Below are 22,349 nucleotides of genomic sequence, written 5' to 3' on the forward strand. Positions count from 1 at the left end.
CAGGAATCAGAACTTCATCATCAGGCTCCAGGAGATCATTAGCGACGATCCTAACATTTCCATCAGGAAACTGAGCAAGTTAATGGATGTGATTCCTGACAACATGAGAAAAGCCATCCATGAAAACCTCAGGTACAAGTTCAATGTCCTAAAAGTCAGACAGATCTTGCCTGCTGAAATGAAGGCGAGGAGAGAGGCCAGGTGCTTCCTTCTTTTAACATCAATCAAGCATAAAGCAGCCAGACGAATCCGGTATTTTTCAGCGATGAGAAAATCTTCACTGTGGATGCCAAAGTTAACAGAAGAATTATCAGATGTTTAGCTCAAGACCCTAAAGATGTCCCAGTGATAAGGAAAAAGTTTCCAGCCTCTGTCTATTTCTTCATGGCTGCCCATGTCTTCATGGCAATGCATAGTACGTTGATTATGATTGTGTTCTTGGTTCTGGATAAAGATTGCAAGAGATTAATGAAATTCAAAGTTTAACACACTTGAGTAAAAAATATCATAGACTTACAAATGGAATTATCAATACTGATACAGCACTTACAGCTATATCTATGGGGCAAGGTATTGCTGGTGTAGTGGTAGCTATTGATGCAACAGCTTTAGATTTAGGATTGCTAGGTATTGTAGGTGAATTTTATAATAAAAAAAGTTATTAAAAATTTGAAAAACATGAAAAGATAAAAATCATGACATAGGCAAAAGTAAGCACTTTTAGCGATAAAAAAAAAAAAAGCGCTAAATAATAATTTTGTTTCACAAGGAGAGTTTACAACTGTCGCTAAGTGATTTTAAAAAGTATAGACAGATAAGGGAAGAGAGAAGGCAGTGTACACGTAAAATAACATATTAAGATAGAAGAACATCACAAATTAACTAAGATAGGGAAAAAGCTCTTAGTGAATGAAAAAGATTCTGGATGGAGTTAAACGCTAAAAAAAGCGTCATGGTGCGGAGGATTAAGAAAGATAAGTGTTATAAGTAACAAAAAATTTGCGTTTCATTTAACAAGAATTTTATGCTAAATGAAAAGAAAATTTTGTGTTTTTAGTTAGTTAGATTAACAATGTTGTTAATCTAATTAACTAACTCCATCTTATCTCAGAATATCTGTGAGGCGAGATGTTAAAGATATGTTTATGGATAAAAAACTGGGCCAACAAAATACTCTAGGTTTTTCACCAAACACTATAAACCAATCATCAACCGATTCGTACGAATAAAGGAAGATATCACTGGTTTAGAAAAAAAAACAACAAATGGGCAAAATAAAACTATGAAGGCCATTAATTCTGCACAAGACAATCATTTAAAACTTCTGGTTTTGGATGATGGCTTTTAGAGCTGTAAGCACTCGAAAGAAGGAGGGTTCTAAAGAACAACAAAATTTTCCAAAATTTTGTTCTTTGCTTGGGTTGCGCTTCTCGTTTTCTTTCATAAAAAGTATCTGCCTTTCTTTGATGAATGTGTCTTTCGAATAGGAAGTTTCGGAGAGCCTGCTTAAGATGTTCACTGACAGGATTATTAGAAAGTTTTTTAAAAGCTTTTTTAATGCTTATCTTTATTTCATCACATTTTTGGACAAGTATCTGTTCTTGGGTATCCTAAAGGAATATCAAAACGATTGTTAAATTTTTTTCTGTGCATTTCAAAAGACACCTGCATAATTGGATATAGGTCATTAAACATTGTATACATTTTGTTTATACTTAACTCCTCTGGCAAATAGATACGTCAACTTTTCCCAAATGTACACGTGTATATTGAGATCTTTCTCAGAAGGCTGAAATATGGTTTTGTAATCTTTTTGCCACATCATCACTAAGTCTATGAGTCTGTTATTGTGCTGTCCTCTTAGATCCTTTGGTGGTTCCCCTGTGCAGAGAAAAGATGTAAAAATTAAATGAAAAAACAAACATGCTAAAGTTTTGTGGTATAGAATAAGGCTAAGGCCTAGGTTACTTGCTTTACTAATATGTTAAAAATCTTTTTAACCTATGACTCCTCTAAATACCTGTAACGACCTAATTTTCTCTTCTTCGGTCTATTGCAATATAAACGCTATTACTAACATCCACCATCTTTATTGTTGTTTTCATCAGCGTTGCATTTCATGTTATTGCTATTTTTGTTTTTTTGCATAAACAGCAGACTATGCCTCTTTAAATTGGGCAGGGTTTTTTCTTCTCTAAATTTCCTAAATATATTTTCGTTTTTTCACTCAAAATATAGATTAGTAAACACTATTTATGACAGAGGCATAAGCTTAAAAAATTACAAAATATAACTGCCGTTTTTTCCTGTGTGCTCTTCTTATATACTGATTTATTTATTATCTTAATTTATATAATGTATATCGAAATGTTTGGTATCTCAATACTGTTGAAATATTTTCTATCTCTACATATCGTTGATATATTGATTTATTGAAACTATTGTATATATCATATATTGATATCTTTATTTATCAGATATCTTACAAAATTGTAACTTTAAAAGAAATTCAGAAAATTGATGAACTGTGCACTCCTTCTCCTAATCTAATGCTTCTCAAAAAATGGGCTCGCTAACGTTTGAACGCTAAATTTATTTAAAACATTTAGAGATAAGCCTGGTTTGCAAACCATACTCAACTGATATAAAAATTTTTTTTTAATAAGTTTTCCAGGCTTTTTTAGAGCAACTTGATGGCTAACTTTGATCATATTCAAGCATCTTGTTTTGTTCAATTAGACCAGCATATTTTACTTCTTAACACTTAAATGCTTCACAACAATATAAAACTAGAAAGAAACAAATGTCATTTTTGTATTCAGAGTTACAAAAATCTTCTAAATCAGTTAAGGTGGGACACCCACATTAAATCTAACTTTTAATCAATATTGGTTCAAAGCATGTTATCAATTTTTTACATATGGAAATTCTGTTAAAACTTTAGCTTTTTAAAAGAAAAACGAATTTTACATTTTTTGATGCTGAGTCAGCATAATTTGTCTAAAATCTTACCTTTACTAAAATAAGGTTTTTAGTAAAATTTGCACAAAATACACCATGTTTTGCTATATGGTGAAAAAAGAGTTGCTCCAGGGCACAAACTAAAATATTTTTCAAATGTTGGGTAAATCCGAAACAGCAGCATTAAACGTACAGATATTGATTTATTGCTTGTGTTAGTCTAACAAATTACATTTAAACTAACTTATTTACTCTTTAAATTTTATAATTCTAGTTCCAGTCTTCATAGATATGTTAATAAACATACTGAGAAAATTTGAAGACAAAAGCTTTAACAAAACTGAAGATACTTACATTTTTGTAAGTAAAACATATTAAAATTTTTAAAGGGGGTGTACCACCTTAAAAATTTTAGATTCCTTAACGTTACCAAATATTTTTTAAAGACCAGCGTTATCTATTATTGTTAATGAATATATGAACTTTATTGTCTAATAAATTGCATTCACTGCATGTCTAAAATTCCTACCAATAATTTGCGTCAGTTCTATAATATATCACCCTACTCCCTATTCCCTATCATTCTTTTATCAAATCCATTTGCATAAAAATAACGAACTAATAATTTAACTCATACAAAAAGATCTTTATCAATGGTTTTTAAATATATATTAAATATTAATTTGGTAGCTAAATGGCTTATTTTTTTGATTATTCATTTGAATGATGATAATAATTATCCAATTACAATAATAATTGTAATAATAATCATCATAAAACTGCTAATATTATCATTACTTTTTTATTACTACTAATATTATTATCACTATTATCATTAGTACTATTATTATTATTATTGTTATTATTATTATTATTATTATTACTATTATTATTATTATTATTATTATTATTATTATTATTATTATTATTATTATTATTATTATTATTATTATTATTATTATTATTACTATTATCATTATTATTATTATTATTATTATTATTATTATTATTATTATTATTATTATTATTATTATTATTATTATTATTATTATTATTATTATTATTATTATTATTATTATTATTATTATTATTATTATTATTATTATTATTATTATTATTACTACTATTATCATTATTATTACTATTATTATTATCATTTTTGATATCATTAACATTGTAATTATTGTTACATTGAAAAACATCAACCTTTAAAGTTTCGGTGTTTTCACCAAAAGATTTTTATTTTTTTTAACAATAAGAGCGAAACGAAGGTTTTCTCCATGGCATTCCTCCTCTTCTATATAGTTTTTGTTGGATCGAGTACAATTTATGAAAAACTTTAACGAACTCTGAAAAGGCTTCCAATAATAAGCATTTAGTAATGGTCCGGCTATGTTTCCTATTAAACTAGGAATTAAAATGTAACGAAGAATTTTGAGCCTCGTCATCTGCTTATTAACCTCGTTGGCACCATAGGTTGTGTATGTTAATACCCAATAGATAGAATATGGAAACCAGGTTACCGTAAATATAACTGCTAAGTTTATTAATCGAAAAACAATTTGATGTCTTACATTGACTACTGAGTTTATATTAGATAGCGTTTTTCCTTTGGAATACCTCTTGTAAATTTTTACATAGCTTATAACACAAGCTGCAATCATAGTGGTAAGCGGAATTATCATTCCGCATGCGTACATTACGGTCATGTACACAACTCCAAAAGTTTCACCTACTATCCATTTGCGTAAACATACACCAGCTTGATGATCTAGCCGGTACGAGAGAACATAAGGTATAAAAGAAAAACAGCCAAACGACCATGTAAAGAGAAATACTTTATTGAGGTTTTGGTCGTTTATGCACTTTAGAAATGGTTTCACCATCGACTCACACCTCATGATAGACATAAAAGTTAACAAAAGACAGGATGCCATTGAAAAAACTAGCATGCAGCTGTGACCATCGCTGACACTACAAAGAAAGCTTTCGTAGTACTTGTTGTAGATAGATGTTATTCGCAAATCTATCACCAGGTAAGGTATTACCCCGATGTATTGGCCTATATTGATTAAAGACAGTTGAAGCAGGAACCTACAGAACTTCGTTCTTGATTTGCTTAAGAAAAACAAGTAAACTATGTAAATGTTTGTAATCAAACCCAACACGATGAGGAGTGCATATATCATCAATGTCGCACTATTTTCTATTTCACCAAACGGTACTTGTCGAGTAAAATTGGTCATTGTCGGCCTAATAACTTAATGTTTCACTCAACTAAAAAAAGTATTTTCAACCAATCAAAATACTGAAAGTGAATCTCTTAGCATATTACGGTGAAAGTTTCGTCTAAACGAAAATTAAAAAAAAACAACTATTGATAATGATGATAAAATGTAAAAAAATGAACTGAAAGCAAACGAGGATTATGATTTAGATAACATACATATACGCATGTGTAAACCGTTAAGAAAGAATAATATACCTAAACAAAATGTCAGAAACAGCCTTCAACTTTAAGCCTATCTTAAGAGAGGAGTTTTTATTTGTTTTTACATTATCCTCGCTATGAGTTGAGCTTTAATTTATAGTACAGACATGCACATTGAAGTAAAAGTTATTTTTGACATGAAATGAATATTTTAAATTCGTTTCCGCTTTAAACAAGGCGTTTTTTCAAGTTTTAATGCTCAATTAATTACAGCTGCAATATTAAGTTGTTATTATTATTGAGTTTACCATAGTTTCATGAAGACTTTGTTATGCAAAATTTTTCCGAATTAATCCCATTCAGATTTTACATTGCGTATTAAAAACTGATTGGTTAAATTTTCTTAGATTAGTTTTTATTATTATCCTGATGCGAAAGCCTAATGATCAACATGTAAATATTCTTATTGCTCTTTCAACAGGCTTACACAGGAGAGAGAGAGAAAAAATGGTCTACATGAATGCAACGTGGAACTTAAATACAAGAAAATAAGTTTCTGATTTCTCTGAGCAAAAGAACATTTAAAAAGCAAACAAGTGCAAGCAGTTTTTGGGAAAGCAATCCAACCAAAAGAGTAAAAAAATGAAAGAAGAAATCATAAAATCTTGACTTACACAACATTTTTTTTTTTTTTTTAAATTAATTGTAATACTCAGCAATCGGAGATTTTTATAAAATTAACTAAAATTTTGACAATTAAATTAATTGCGATTGTTACGCATTCATGAGCAACTGACTGATGAACTAATGAACTATTTAATGAAAGACTTCTTTGCGATTCTCATGTGAATTTTTAGATATCAGCATTGAGATTCACTATTTTAAGTTTTTCTCTTGTTAAACTTCAGTGAGATTTATGTTTTTTTTTTTTTTAAAAAAAAATGTTTAAAAAACTTCATGTGTCTCATTGTAAAAAAAAAAAAAAAAAAAAAAAAAAAAAAAAAAATTTCTATGATGCTTTTTTTTATAAGAAATCTTAAGAAAGTAATAATGCCATGTTACTTTTCGATAAGAAACTTATTAAGAGTTCAAAGAATATTTCCTAATTTTTGTTCTGTTCAGGGACAAGCCTGAAGATTCTCGATTGGGCTCAAAACTTTCTGGTCGATTATAATTAGCAATAACTCGAGAAATACTTAACGAATGAATTCCAAATTTTTTTTTACGATGACGTTCTATATACATATATTTAATTGCATTGGTGTTTTTGTAATACTTTCAACTTATCAGTCCAAAATAAGTAATTAATTGAATAATCGGAAGAAAGAATGAAGACTTACACCAAGTAAAAATCCCAAAGTGATTGATACAATCTGAATGGCTTCGAAATTGTCCAAAAAGATGCGAATCCTCCGAACTACCCTGAGCAGCGCAAAGTTGAGAGTTACTGGGCACTTGTAAAAGGAATCTTGTTGAAAAGCAACTAATCAGTGAAAGATGACGAAGAATTTAAGCTACAATTGAACTCAGCATCGAAAACGGTCACTGAAAACAAAATCCAGGCCATGACGGCACCGACACTCAAAAAAGTTCTTAGCGTCCTTTGAAATCTGTAAAAAGCTCATTAAAAACTTTAAATGACGCAATAAACTTCAATATGAAAAAATTTGGAATTAATTCGTTTAGTATTTCTCGAGTTATTGCTAATTATATCCGACTGGAATGTTTTGAACCCAATCAATATATAGCGAGGTTAGAATTATTTTGTTCTATCTCCCATTTTAAAAGTTGGGAGAAAATGAGTTATTAATTTTAATTAGTAATAATTACTTTTAAAATACGCTTTATTTTATAGCTTTTTTTCTAAGTAATTTGCTTAAACATAAATTATTTAAAGCATAAGTTATTATTTCTTTAAAAATTAAAGCTAAAATTTTAAATAATTTTTACTTTTAGAAAAAATCAAAAACTTTCTCCCAACCTTTAAACTTGGAGATAGAACAAAATAATTCTAACCTCGCAATATTACATTCAATGATATTGATGGAATTAAAACAAATTTAAAATAAGTTCAAATAAACTTATTTGACAAACTGTAAAACATTTTATCTTAATTGTTAACATGTTTTCAAATTGCATTTTACTTACTTTTTTCTCTTTTGATAACTTAAGAAACTCTTAAGAATCTTTTAGTACTAGAGTTGTAAATAAGTACCCTTAAAAAAAAAAAGAAACTTTCAAGTACCAGCCCATTTTCTTTGTTTCTTATAAAAAATAAAAAGCGTTTACGTTGTTTAAGTCATTGCAGTGCAAGTTGGGCAAACCTCTTTATTAGCTTCCCTTTTGATTTTTTTTCCCTCTTAAGAGTAACTTGTTACATCTTACTTGCAAACCGGCTGTTGACATAAATCTCTCATTCCTTGCCAAAACTACTACACCTTAAATGCCCACATTTCTATAGCTTATGCTTCTCCCATTCAATTTCTAAAAATTATTGTCTTGGTTTTCTGAATAAATGAGTTTCTTTTTATACTGTTTTTTCTGTGTTACGTCTTTTTTTGGTTTCTTACATAATTTAACTTGTAATCAGAAAAAGATTTTTAAAATGAATTGACATCTGCAAAATTTTCTTATTATTGGAAACGTTTCCTGGGCGTGACGACGTTTTTAAAGATATTTCTTGTAAGAACTGAGAAATAAAAAAATAACTATGCTTTAGTAAAAAAAAAAAAAAAAGACCTCATCCTATTGCTTTTATTTTTCCTTATCAAACCGAATGCCTCTTTAAAGATTTGTTATATTTTCATTAAAGTTAGAAATGTTTTTCAAAAGGAAAAATTTTTACTTCAAATTTGTCGCAGAAAAGAGAGGACTCATTAAAAAAAAAAAAAGTTATTTCTTATCAAAACAGCATATGCTTTTCTTCTTACTCAAACAAGAGAAAAAGGAAAACCAGAGCATTCTAAACTTATGACAAGCATTCTTGTTTTCATCTCATTTAAAACCTAAACGATCGAAAATACGCAATTTAAAATAAGCCATGGTTGGTTTGATATTATCCGACTCGCAGCACCGTTTACAGGAAAAAGAAGTATTCTAATGAACGTGGAAACGCGTCCTGCTTAATATCAGACGAAGTTTATTTTAATTCACGCATTATTTAAATATAAATTTGTGTAATAAATGTCTACCTTGAAACCTACCCAACCAGGACAAGGTTTTTATAACTTTCTAAGTAATCAAGATAACAAACGCTGATTACCGTGGTAGTACAAGATTTGTACTGAACGCTTCTATCTGATCGGATTAAGTTAGAATTTTAAAAAAGAGAGAATGATTGCTTAAAAGTATGGAGACTAAATGTTAAAATAACCTCGAAGCTGCATTGCATATTTAAAATTAACAATCTTTGAAGAAATCATGAAGCATTATAAGCAAATACTAGTTGTGTTTAACAAAGCTTGTATTCGAAATCACCTCAAACCCATTTTTTGCCGTAAAAAAGCGTAGTGCAAAAAAATACTATCACCAAAACAACTTTAGATAAATCTTTAAAAAGGAATACATTGGAGCAAAAAGATTGCCGGCAAAATGACTGCCGTTGAAATGATTGCCTACAGAATGACTGCTGATAAAAATGAGTGTAATCAAATTAACAAGTCCTATCAACATACCATTGTCTACTTTGCAAAATTCATTTTTTAGGCAAATATTTTTCTTACACAGTTGACGTAAAATCGAGTAGTTCTTTGACCAAGATTGTGAATGAGAAAAAAACTCTTTAGTGGGCTATTAAATATCAGCAACAAAGTAAAAAATTGTGAAAAAAAAAAACGAATTTGGATCAAAAAAATTTACCGAGAATGAGACATTTTATTCACGAATGTAGTGAAATAAAGTGAGTATTTTCAACAATAACGTACACTTCACTTCACTACAATAATTTCGCCTTTGATTTCATTTAAGTTCCCATAAAGTACAATCAACGCTTCAGCGGATTCAGAGAATAAATTATAAATAAAAACAAAAATTGTGTCAACTGTTTTCTGTATTTAATAGCCCATTATAAAACAAAACAATCACAAACCACAAAAGGATCAAAACCTACAACCAAAATAATTTTTAATGAAATTTCACACTTATTACTTAAGTAATGTTATTCATGCTGCTAAAATGGAGAAAGATCGCTCAATTTCATTTTAAAAACAAACATGTATTCAAACAAGTCTAAAACGTTCTGTCCAGAGCCCTTGGAGCTGCTTGGAGCTGCTTGGAGCTGCTTGGAGCCCTTGGAGCTGCTTGGAGTTTTTATTAGTAGGAGTTTTTTTTTTAAAAAAAAAGAGATTAGAGATTAATTCCAAATTGAAGCTTTTTGATTTTGATAAAAAATAGGTTTATCAAATTGTTCTGCAATATCCTTCTTTTACCTCTTCAAACGTAATAAAGTACACACCACTGTAATTAGCAGTTATTGTTTAAAGGCATTATTACAATATCACAAGTTATTGTCCAGACATATCGATTCAGGTTGCTGAAAAGCGTTTAAAGAATCTGCAGTTTCTTTTTATTACTTTTATTGGTGTTAATTCTTATCCTTGACATTTTTATAATATTAAAAACACTAAAAAATAGGAAGTACTTTTTGAACTATAATTATTTGAATAGAGTAAATGCCTTGACAAAAAACGCTTGGAATTGAAACGCGGTCAAAGGTACAACACGTTACCCTATTTTAAGATTATGTACGTTTAACACCCTAAGTAAACGCAGCAAAAACTAATAAGATACAACTCTATCTGCTCCAAATATAATTCTGCAAAATGATTTTTTTTACTATAAAGTTTGTCTAGTTTTGTGTGTTTAGTACCCAGAAAATGGTACCTTTTACGTTAAATGGCCATGCACAAGGAGATAATTTTAATTCATTACAATTAATTTAAATAGATGCTACAGTATTTAGAAATAGTTGAGCTCTTTTGCGTACTATATTTAAATTTGGCTACTGTATTGCAACTTCTGTCTGTCAAAAGTCTTCTTTTCAAATTACTTCCGAATATTATTTTTTGAATTTGAATACGTTTAACATAAAAATTGATAGAAATCTTATTTTCACACTGTAAATGAATTTAAAGTTTAAAAATGAAAAGATTTGTCTCGCTTAAACAATGCTTACCGCTTTAGAGTACCAATTTTGAAGGACTTGTTTGTGTTTTACAGTGTTTTTAGAGGTTTTTTCAAACAATTGTTTACAGAAAATGGATTTTAGTGACATGTTACGATCGCCATACCCGCTGTTATATAACTTGCATGCCAATTCAGTTTTTCTGAAATTATGTTTAGCATAGATTTTATATATTTCAAAAGGTTAAATAGAAAAAAATAACAAAGCAAAAACTCTCCTCCATACTTTTAAATGGTAAGAGTTGTTCGTTTAAATTCAAGGAGACAGCTTAATGAAGAGACGAATCACCTTTTTCTTTTAATTTAGAACGTGTAGCAATTCACCTTACTAATCTTTTTCAAAAAAAAAAAAGAAAAAAGAAAATCGTAAAGCGGATTTGAACTCTTAACTAAAAACTAAACATTACTAAGAAGCTCTTTGACTACAGTGAAAACATTCTTCGGCTTGTCTTTCTTGGCCACTGGCGTTTCATTGGATAAACAGTGTACTTCGTCTGTGAGCTCCTCTTCCAATTTTCTGAAAATATTCGAATAAATTTAAATAGAAATTTAATATTTAATAATAGAAACTATATATTGTCAACAATCTTTTTGTAACATTAATTTCTATTCCTTGATTGGTAATGACTTATATGAGAGACATTCTCAATCGCATCTGACTTCCTCTTAAGAAGTTATTATTATTAATTTCTAATTCAGTGAAGACTTTTAATGCAGTTATTATCATTGTTTAAAAAAAAACCATGCCGCAATTTAAAATCTGCATATTAGAGAAAATCTCACTTTATTTCATTCATTACTTTTGCCTCATACTTGTTCATTTTTTCAGTCACCATACTTGGATTTGTCCGCGCATGGCTTAGCAGTTCTGCTCTCTCTTTGAAATGTTGGAGTTGTTTAATCCTATAAGAAAAAAAAACAAATATGTATAATAAAACATTCTGACAAAATAAAAAGAATAAACTTAGTAAATAACAATAAAGTGTTTTTTTTGCATGTGAGTGCAAATGTAGCAAGAATCAACATATAAAAAGTAAATATGTAATCGATAAACATGTTAAAAGTATAATGTAATCGATAAACATGTTAAAAGTATATATGTAATCGATAAACATGTTAAAAGTATATATGTAATCGATAAACATGTTAAAAGTATTTATGTAATGAATATAGCATGAATTGCCTGTTATCCTTATTGGGTCTGTCGCTTCGTCTTTCAGACTCTATAAGTCTATCAAGGTAAGCAACACTGGAAAGAAGACTTTTTCCTAAAGCAATTTCCTCTAATCTCTGTGCCGCTTTGCATGCCTCTTGGATATCTTCAAACAATTTTCCTTTGTGGTCCTTGTAATCGTTGAGCAGCTTTTTAGTAAGCTTTAACTTGGCTCCCTTGTCGTTTAAAGCAATGTGGTACTTGTCCATCATCTCTTGAATAGTTTCTTCAGATTCTACTTTAGTGTAAATGTAAATCCTATTAAATAAACAGTGTTGCAGTTTAAAAGTTAATAGCTAATGCTCAAAAAACACTTTGGTGATTTTTTAAATTTGTTTAGCCCTAGTTGATACATTCAAAATAGAGGCTTTCACATATTATCTAGAAACTGTTTTGTTACAAAAAAAATGCAATGTTCATGACTTAAAATTCTGAAACTCTTATGTGAAAACTTACCACACCTTAATATTTACTTACCTATCACCGTTGCTATGAGATTCCCAGGGACATTTTCCAGAACACATGACACACTTTCCTTTTATCATTGATGCACAGTCCTCTTTGTTGTCTCCTTCGATACCACAAGGGTCATGGCAGGTGAACATGCAAACTTTACAGTTTGTAATGTTATGGTCAACAACCTTTGTCTCTTGGGGATGCACAATTTTCTTGACTTTAAAATCTTTGTTTGCTCTCATTGTGCCTTTAAGTTCCATAATCACTTGTGTAGTGTTTTCAAGTGACTGCAACGTTTCAAAACCATCATTTATGAATCGCTGCAACCCTTCCAAAAGCTGATGTAAGTGCTGTCTTTCCTTCAAAACTTCCTTTGTTAGTGTCAAACTCGCTGGCTCCACTACCGCGATGTGTAAAAAGAATTTATCAAGACTGTCGAAGCCAAATTTCCAGTAATATGCATTGGATTCGTCAGCACGTCCAGCGTAAACTGCTGAATTATTAAACTTGAAAACCCCCTCATCTGGGTATGGTATTTTCTCTCTTTTCACAATCTCAAGAGCAGGAGGCAGTTGAGCATCAGCAAATGTAAAAAGCAAACATATGTTTTTGATCACGTTGTTACCGAATATGTTAAGAACAGCGTTGAAGACGTATATTTGCTCAGCAGTCAATCTTGCTTGACTTGCTTGAATAACAAAACTAATACTGGACAACTCATCAATTGGGTGGATGTCATTATTAAAAAATTTCTGAAGACATCTGCCGATGTTTTCATCAAAATTAACTCCTCGAGTGTCTCCAAATCCAGGGGTGTCGATTAGAATTAAAGTATACGGCACTCTAAATCCCTCTTCATAATAAAGCGTGTAACTACTAATCCATCTGGTCATACTGTCTGCATGGCTTGTAGAAACATCTCCATTTGCATGGCGCTCAGCAAACTCCTCATCTTCAACAATTAATTGAAAACGAAAGTTGTCCTGGAAGGTGACTCCGTACACGTAATTCAAAATGTTGTTAAGCATCAAACTCTTTCCTGCTCCTGTCATCCCAGTCATCATGATGACCTTGAACGGTTTGGTGCAATCAGTATTCTCTTCAGTAGAGTAATGCCGAAAGTTATGTTGCTGGTCCTGAAATTAGAAACATACTTAAAAATAAAAGAATCTTTTTCCTATAAAAAGTTTGCAAATCAAAATACTAAATCAGTTATATCAAAGCTAGAGTTTTCTGGCTCAGTATAATTCTCAGCTGAGTACGGGTTTCCTACGTTTTTAACCGAGTAGTATAAAAAATTCTGGTTTTGTTATAAAATTTTGTATTAGAAAACAAAAAGTAAAATTGGCTAACCTCATGAATTTTGCTTATCGGAAGCTTAAAAATCTCAACTCCGTTTAGACTTTTTATTCTTCTAGCACTCTTTTTTACCTTACGCGCTAGTTTACCTTCAGGAGTTACAAAATAGAATTTCAGAAGTTCTGTTAACTCTTTTTTAATGCTATCTAGATCTTTTGAACAAGTGTTGAACAAATTTGTAGCTCTGAATAAAAATGTTCCATCACATGTATTGTCATCAGATTGTTCCACTTGATCATAAAATGTTTGAAATTCCTTGCAATAATCTGAAAATAATGTGATAACTATTTTGTTATTGGTTATTCGCACTTTACTTTTTAGCTGTTTAACTGCAATACCGTAAAAACTAAAAACACAAATTTAAATTTAAAAAGTAATTTAAAAATGCAGATATTTATCAAACATATTTCTTTATCGAAATCTAGAAAAATAGTTCATTTATAAAAGACCGCTTACTCCTAAAAGGAAGAGCTGCATTCTGTTTAAAGTTTTCCATTTTTACGTTCAGGTCTTCAACGTCCATAAAGTTTTTGTCTGAAATGGATGGTATTGCATTCAATATCATCTTGTAATTGATATTAATTTCGTTATAGCACTCTTTCATAGTCTTCAAAATGTTTTGCTTCTCCTGGATCTTTCTGGCACACTCTTGAATTTTAAATTGGAAATCCTTCATAGCGGATTCAAAGTTATGCTTGTGGTTCAGCTGCTGTATTTCTTTTTGACATTTCAAAACTTCGACTTCTGTTTTTGATATAAAAGCTTCAAAATCTTCTTCAATTTTTAAAATAGTTTTTGATAATCTGTCAACAGTACAGTCGTTCTGTAATTCTCTTAATGCTTTTTTGAATATATCTGACCTTTCACTGATTTCTTTGATTAATGATAGCTGATCCTGCAAAAAAATAATTTCTTTGTGCTGTCTATCAAGTTTCTTTATGCTGTCTGCCAGATTCCTTTCAAGTTTTATTATTTTTAACGCTAGTACAACAAAGGATACAAGAACAAAAATACACGTAAAAAAGTAAAAGAGGTCTAGTTCTGAAGTAGGGTTGATGAAGAGAATCGAAATTATCGCCAATGCGAGCGCACAATATGTATTATTAATTGTAAAAACAGGTTTCTCAATATTTATTGGGATCAAACGAAAAAAACCATGTTGTGCCCACATCAAACATCCTTTTGGTCCTGAAAGATAAAACTTTAGACGTTTTACTTCTAAATTTGACAAACTTTAGACATTTTACTTCTAAATTTGAAAATACTTGGGTGTAATGAAAAATTCATTAAGCAAAGTGATAATGTAGAATAGGGTTAGAGAAAGTGACCTGCACTCTAAAATTGTAGTCTTTTTTTCGAACAGAATTTTTAAAAATCTAAAATTTTTTTCTTGAATATCACACTTTCATTTCTGAAACGATAAACGATGAACAATTGAATATCTGAATTTGCATAATTAAAAAATAATCTCTATATATGAAACTTAGAATCAAGAAAAAGTTAATTAAAGAGTTAATTATGCAAAGTTAATCTATGGCAGTCTCTAACTTTTTCTAAAAGTTTTTAGTTATGATGGCATTGCTACAAAAATGCAGATCTTCGACAAAAACTTGAAAAAAAGAAAAATTATTTTTATGTAGAATTTTATTCTCTTTCTACTGATCTTTTACTGTTCATCAAAATTCGTTCATAGAACATTTTTTACTACTAGTAAAGCAATTTATAGTTGACTTTCAACACTGAAGTTCGACGACTAACAATATCTTTACACAAGCTCTAACTTAAGATCTTTACTCAAACTCAGCAACGCTCCTTGTCAGCAACGCTCCTTGTTTTTCTTTAAAAAAGAACACATTAAGTAACTTTTAAACGAAGTATGTTAACTCATATTCTCTCAGTTTGAGGGTAACAATATTTTTGTATTGCAATCTCTAATAATTATTACCTTCTTTTACTCCAAATTCATTGGAATCTGGTCTGGGTGCAGCTCCCTTCGTGAATGTGGTTTCAGCAGGCTGGTATAAGAATTCATTACCGGCATGGTAAGCATCCATTTTTTCCGAGCAAATTTCTTTTTACAAAAGCACTTAAATGCAAAATTGAATTTATATCGCAGTCCAATCCGATTCTAGGAAATCCAATTCTAGGAAACATATTTAATGGACTGTTGAGAATGATAACTACGTAATTATGTAATACGAATTACATAAGTGGGTTCGTGTGGAACGCATTATAAAAACGTGCATAAAAATAGGAAATAGAGACATTAAAAAAGATTAGAAGTCGCGTTATTTTAAAAGTTGTATAAAACTATCTTTATTGTCTGATTTTAGAATAATATATATGATCAAATATATAAAAGGGTTATATGCGTAGGAGGATCACAACATGGAACAATCTGTGTTCAGGATTATTACAAAACTGCTGTGATAGCATTTAATCTTCACGGGTTTGGTTTTAATGTTGGCAAAAAGAAATTGCTTGCAATCGAAGTATGAAATAGCAATGTTTGCTGATGCAATCAATTATAGCTGATCTCTGACATTCTGTTAAATACTGTAAAAAAAAACAAAAAAAAAACCACCTTTATCTTCTCTCTCGCGGTAAGGTAAGTTATACTATTCCATTTCATAAACTGCTGTTATGCTGTTAAATAAGGCCAGAGTTGTTACGGCATAATACACGGTATGTCCCAAAAATAACCGAACTTCATATTTAAATCATATAACATGCAGCGCCATCCATTGATAATTTGCATCATGAAAAAGATACATTCATCCTCTTTCAAACGCACCTACATTCATGTAAATCGGATGACAGATGTGAAAGTTACAGCCATTTCAATAAAAGAAAAACGCGTCCTAATGTTACAAAACGAAAATGGAACAAAGAGCGAATATAAAATTTTGTGTTAAACTTGAAAAAAAATTCGCTGAGACATACGAATTGATGAAAAAAGTTTATGGTGATGATTATATGAGTCGTACTCAAGTTTATACGTGGTTTACACGATTTAAATATGGTTGTGAGGATTTAAATGACGATCTGAGGCCAGGTCGTCCAGAAGCTAGTATTCGTGCTGAATTGGTGGAAAAAGTCCGTGAAATCATTGGTATCGATGCAAATTTTACTACGAGAATGTTGGCTGAGGAATTAAATACAAGTAAAAACACTATTTGGAGAATTTTAACTCAAGATTTGGGTAAAAGAAAGGTATGTGCGCGTTTTGTTCCACATGAATTAAATGAAGACCAAAAAATCGCTCGTGTGGAGAATTGCAAAGACATTGTTGAAACTGTTGAAAACGATCCAGACTTTCTTGATTCGATCATAACAGGTGATGAGTCATGGTGCTTTAAATATGACCCTGAAACTAAGCGTCAATCTGCTGAATGGAAGTCCAAAGCAAGCCAAAACCAAAAAAATTGCGTCTCCAAAAGTCTCGAATCAAGACAATGTTGATTACTTTTTATGATTCGAAGGGTATTGTCCACAAGGAATTTGTTCCAGAAGGTCGAACTGTTAATGGAGAATACTATTGAGGCGTTTTAGATCGTTTGTGGAAAAGAATTTGTCGTGTTAGACCTGAATATCCAGCAGGAAAACAACTGTTTTTATTGCACGACAATACACCGCCTCACAAGACCAAAAAAGTGAACGAATTTTTGATGAAAAAACGGATTTCTCTCATCAACCACCCTCCAGATTCGCCTGATCTATCATCATGTGACTATTTTCTATTTCCAAAACTGAAAACCAAGATGAAAGGAGCATTTTATGATGATATCCCAGCCATTAAAGCAGCTGTAACCGAGATGCTGAAGAACATCCCTATAAATGACATAAAAAAATCTATGCATGCGCTGGTTGATCGTGCCAAACGTTGTATTGAGTCTGATGGAACCTATTTTGAATAAATAATAACTTTCAATGATGATATAATGTGTGTTTTATTTTATATCCAAAAAGTTCGGTTATTTTTGGGACACACCGTGTATGTCTGGCAGATCTGTCGACATATTTTCAGACATATTTTACACCGACATAAAATATGTCAGAAACATTTTTCTGTCCACTTACTGTGACATAACTTTATGTCTGAGACATTTGCTGTTTCTTATTTTAGAAGAAAAAATCTTACAACTTTATTGCTCATTTCAGATTAATTTGACGAGTAAAACAAAAGTTTCGATTTCCCCTTATTAGAATGTAAAAACTTTGTCTCAAACTTAGTTTTTTTTACTGAATGTGGTTTTTATTATATGGCGTCCTGTGCCACATTAGAAATTATGTTAAGTAGAAAGAAAAGTAGAACTTTTAAAGGGTCGAACCATTTACAGCATAAATTCTATGATCTAATCGTCTGCAACATAATAAAAAATAGAAAATAATTCTTTGTCAGAATATTTAATTCCGTTCCAGGATAGGTCGAATAATTTATGGTCGAAGCAAACCTTATTAAAAATTTAATTTTTCACCAGCGCGGCATTTCAGGTTAAAATAGATTAACCATAGGACAACCGACAATTTCAAGCAGCGGTTAGAATGCAATTTTTAGCCGTAAGAAAATCTCTGGCCAAAATTTCTTTTAATTTAACAGAACCGTCGTTTTTTGAAGAGTTGTGATCTTAACCGAAAATTTATTTCAAATAAAACAAATATCAATGATAATGTTTGGTCGTTAAAATTTTTTTTTCTCTTACACGTTTTTTAAAAAGAAAATATCCCTTTTCAGATTGTAAATAATACAACTCAAACAAATAAACTGGCAATTAAATGCCTTAGAATCAAATATTTATGTCTGCTCTCCTCAATCAAACCACATAGCATTATAGGATGTTAATATTTGGAAAATTGGCATTTTTTTTTTATCCAATGGTATTTTATGGCCTTTTACCTTTATTTTGGCATTTAACACAGAAAAGTTTAAATTCTTGAAAAAGTATTTATTTTGGAAAAAAAGTTGAAATTAATTTTTGTTCCTCAAGAATTTTTAAGGATAATAAAAAACACCTTTTGACTTCCGATCCGAAGATTAACTAGTTGATTTCATTGATGAAATTTGTTCAAAATAAATTGTCTTTCGCGTCAACTGATGAAATCGGACAATTGTCTTTAGTGAAAAATGCACACAAAGAATTCAAAATTGTTATAAATCGTCACAGCATGAAACGCTACAGTCAACTTGCGTGTGAAAATATTTTTTCGCTCAGAAGGCTCCAGCATCGAGAGTTTTTTTTTAATGCAGCTAGGAAAATTGTTTTAATGTCTCAAACGTGGAAGCGGGCATTCCAAGTAGTCATATTTTAGTCGTTTTAATTGACAATTAAATTCAGTGTTGCCAACATTTTTTACATGTGAAATGCCAAAAGCGTGAATGTAAAATGCCATAATAATGCCCTTTTTCAAATCGCGGCTGTTTGAAAATGTTAACAATTAAAAAAAAACAATTTATGTCGGCAGAAAATGTCTCAGACATAAAGTTATGTCAAAGTAAGTGGACAAAAAAATGTTTCTGACATAATTTGTGTCGGCAGAAAATTTGTCTTGGACATATTGGACAGATAACAACTCTGAATATGGGATTTATTATAAAAGTAAACATAAGAAGTAATGTGTAAGAAATATGGTTTTGAACTCTATTATTTAGGTGAAATATTTTGACTCTTAGTTACTTTTAAACTGAACGACGATGTAAATGATAAACGCAAAAACGTTTGTTTTTAAAAACTGTTTTTTTACTTTTGTTTTGAAAAATACTTTGACTTCGTTAAACAAATAAATCAAGAAACCCTTCTGAGTTCTATTCGCAGAGGCTTCCTAATCTCTCATTCGTTGAGGCTTCTTAAATATTTTACAAATTACATTAAAATTACGCAAAATAAATTCTTAATTGCTTGAAAGTATTGCTTATTTTTTAAAAATAAACTTATTTTAAGAGCTGGGGTAAAACAAAAAACCAATAAAGGTAATTAAATAGGTACACTATGAAAGTTAATTGCGTTTTAAAATTTATGTTCTAAAAGCATTTGTAAGCTAAAAAGCTGCAACAAAAGATTGTGCAATATTATTGAAAGCCAAAGAATGGAAAATGCGAGAAGATTTATTTTGATTGCTAAAAATAACACGGAAACGTTGTAACATAGTTTGGTGTGTGACAGTTGTTAGGCGAAAATAACAATTGGTAATGCGCCAGGATTTTAAAGTAATGTAAAAGCAATTCCTGCATTTTGGAGACTTCTGGAGAAATAAAATGTTTCTACTTAGAATTTATCATGTGGTGTAAAATTACATTCATTTTATGCACCATTAATCCTACGTTTTCCTTTTCTCTTTAGCTATTCGATTGATCCTTGACCTGAGCCAAAATATTTTTGTTGTTTTGTCAAAATATTTTTGTTGTATTGACAAAGGTAAACTCACCCGAGCAACTTAAAGATCGCAATGGCTGTTGCCACTGCGATCCTTAAATCCTCGGGTGAGTTTAATTAAAACAAACAAACAAAAAAAAAAGCAGTTGAAGGACAACAATCAACAGGAGATTGTCCTAACGGATTAAGGAATGAGAACAAAAAATCATATAGATCTTTATCTTTTGCTATGGGGTACCATTACTCATTTTAAACAAATGAGTAGAGGTATCGTTACAGGACTGCATACGAATACTAATATTTTTGAAGAAACTGAACTTAAGCGGATACCAAACTTTCATCAGTATGGCTAAAATTTTGAAGATATTTCACAAATCTCTCAACTGGGCCATTGACAAATTTGCAATAAAAAAATCTCTATGTAATAATTTTTTGTGTTATTTCTTGAAAAGAAATAAAATTTTATGACTCTTTTAGTCTTATCACACTGTTTTTATATTTCTTATAATTTGTTAATAAATTTCTAAATTTATCCTTATCTCTTTCTAGATTTATCCTTAAATCTTGTTTTTAATCTTGTTTTATCATAAATCTTGTTTTTAATCTTGTTTTATCTTAAACCTTGTTTTTAATCTTGCTTTATGTTAAACCTTGTTTTTAATCTTGTTTTATCTTAAATCTTGTTTCTAATATTGAAAGTCAGAATTGTGCAAAAAGAAATGTTAAAATAAGGAAATTCAATTTAGAATGTCTCGATACATTTACAAAAAAAAACTGTATCAATAACATATCTTAATATTTTAACATCTGCAACAAGTTCAAACTCAACATGCTTTGACATTGTTGATGTTTTATCTAATGTTCTGAATGAAAAGCTTTCTGTTAGATCAACTAAAACCGTAAATCTTCGAATGATCCAAACGAAATGCTTGTTATCTTAAGTGGCGGCCTATTTCTCAGATTTTACTTAATTGTATTATACATATACTTATAGAGTAAGAAGTACGACATATATTGAGGCATTTAAGTATAATATATATGTATATATGTGTATTGTATATATGTGTATATGCATATATGTGTTTTGCATAAGTTATAGAACACATTTAAAACTATTGACTTTCTTTTAATACTTCATATTTAATCCCCTGTTAAAATTTAATTTTTATTAAACCTGAGATAAAAAGGAATGTTTCATTTTTCTTCAAAGACCAACAACAAACGCCATAACCCTAATGCCTAGAATCATGCTAATTAAAAACTAAAAAATTTTCATAACCACACAATTTTATTAAGAACCTTTTTTGTTAAGAACATGAAGGAATTCCATTTTTAATATTCAATAAAAGATCATCTTTTCTATTGCTTAATAAAAACCAGGCTGGCAATATTTAGCTTTTGAGAACAAAATCAACCGTAAAGTTGGTTTACTCAAGATGTCGAATATTAGGGATTTGTCGTATAATTTTGTAATATAATCAATCATGATATTGATTATGATTTTGGCGAGGTGTGTGTGTGTGTGTGTGTGTGTGTGTGTGTGGGGGGGGGGGGGGGGGGGTTAGTCGAGTAGCGCCGGATAAAATTTAATAAAAAAAGAAAATGAAGCTTACATAGGGTGAAACTTGTGCTTCTGCTTAGCATATGGCCAAAAGTGCATTTACTTACCGTATAGCCTTTGTTTGAGAAGTGATTACACTCAAATTACATCATATTTTGAGGATACCAAGGCGTAGGATTTGACAGAAACAATACAAGCAAGTTCCTGAAGTTGGTTGACATACTTGAGAGATATTATAAACAATGAAAAGTTTGACTTATTACCAATTGTAAACTGTCTGAAGTATCCAATTTTACTATGGTTTAACAATTAGTCCTAGCATGCATTTCAGAGAGTTGAGGACTAGTTTTAATATACAGTAATAAATTTTTGTATGGTTTAAAAATTAGCCCTAACCACGCTTTTTAATATGCGCAAATAAATATCATATGACTAAGTGAATTAGTCCCAAAGTAAAAGTATAAGAGCATTGGTGACTAGTGAAAAATAGATCGGTAACTAGTGTGGATGAGGGTATATAAAGCGGAATGCGGAACGTAGTGGTACGCTAGGGAACAAGGTGGCACAATGCAGCAATGTCATTTACACACCTAATATATCACAACTCTTTTTATTTATAATCTAAACTTTAACTTGTTTAAAGAAAATCCTAAAAGAGGTAAAACCAGGTACCAGGTAAAACGTCCTTCGTAGCGGTTCGTCAGAAGCAAAAAAGTGTCGTATCTTAGATATAGATTATATAGATTTTATAATATTTACACGAAACTTTATTGATTATATATTATTTTCACCAAACTATCTTAAAAAAGAATTAGT

The 22,349-nt window shown here is 30.3% G+C and overlaps 4 protein-coding genes and 1 long non-coding RNA gene across 5 annotated transcripts in view; 1 reads left to right on the forward strand and 4 right to left on the reverse strand.

Moving 5' to 3' along the window:
* Window positions 1-22,349, reverse strand: part of LOC145194821 (sodium/mannose cotransporter SLC5A10-like) — a 297,350-nt gene that overhangs the window by 50,675 nt on the left and 224,326 nt on the right. The window lies entirely within an intron of this gene.
* LOC149880259 (uncharacterized) lies at window positions 1,257-6,901 on the reverse strand. The gene is made up of 3 exons (XM_090070559.1): window positions 6,733-6,901; window positions 1,703-1,881; window positions 1,257-1,610 (listed from the first exon to the last, which is right to left on the reverse strand). Exons 2-3 carry the CDS (start codon window positions 1,823-1,825, stop codon window positions 1,293-1,295), a joined length of 441 nt encoding a protein of 146 aa, XP_089926685.1. The 5' UTR covers window positions 1,826-1,881; window positions 6,733-6,901; the 3' UTR covers window positions 1,257-1,292.
* Window positions 4,169-5,632, reverse strand: LOC149880260 (uncharacterized). Its single transcript, XR_016446275.1, has 2 exons — window positions 5,447-5,632; window positions 4,169-5,310 (listed from the first exon to the last, which is right to left on the reverse strand). It is a non-coding gene; the product is annotated as an uncharacterized LOC149880260 (long non-coding RNA).
* Window positions 10,955-15,678, reverse strand: LOC145194880 (uncharacterized). The gene is made up of 7 exons (XM_090070558.1): window positions 15,547-15,678; window positions 14,058-14,789; window positions 13,596-13,867; window positions 12,264-13,378; window positions 11,757-12,044; window positions 11,357-11,476; window positions 10,955-11,090 (listed from the first exon to the last, which is right to left on the reverse strand). Exons 1-7 carry the CDS (start codon window positions 15,653-15,655, stop codon window positions 10,970-10,972), a joined length of 2,757 nt encoding a protein of 918 aa, XP_089926684.1. The 5' UTR covers window positions 15,656-15,678; the 3' UTR covers window positions 10,955-10,969.
* LOC149880261 (protein GVQW3-like) lies at window positions 16,482-17,063 on the forward strand. Its single transcript, XM_090070011.1, has one exon. The coding sequence runs from the start codon at window positions 16,482-16,484 to the stop codon at window positions 17,061-17,063; it is 582 nt and encodes a 193-aa protein (XP_089926137.1).

This window comes from Hydra viridissima, unplaced genomic scaffold (genome assembly GCF_058129835.1).
Source record: "Hydra viridissima isolate aposymbiotic clone 2 unplaced genomic scaffold, HvirCarnegie_v1 scaffold_13, whole genome shotgun sequence".
In the NCBI taxonomy this organism is placed as follows: Eukaryota; Metazoa; Cnidaria; class Hydrozoa; order Anthoathecata; family Hydridae; genus Hydra; species Hydra viridissima.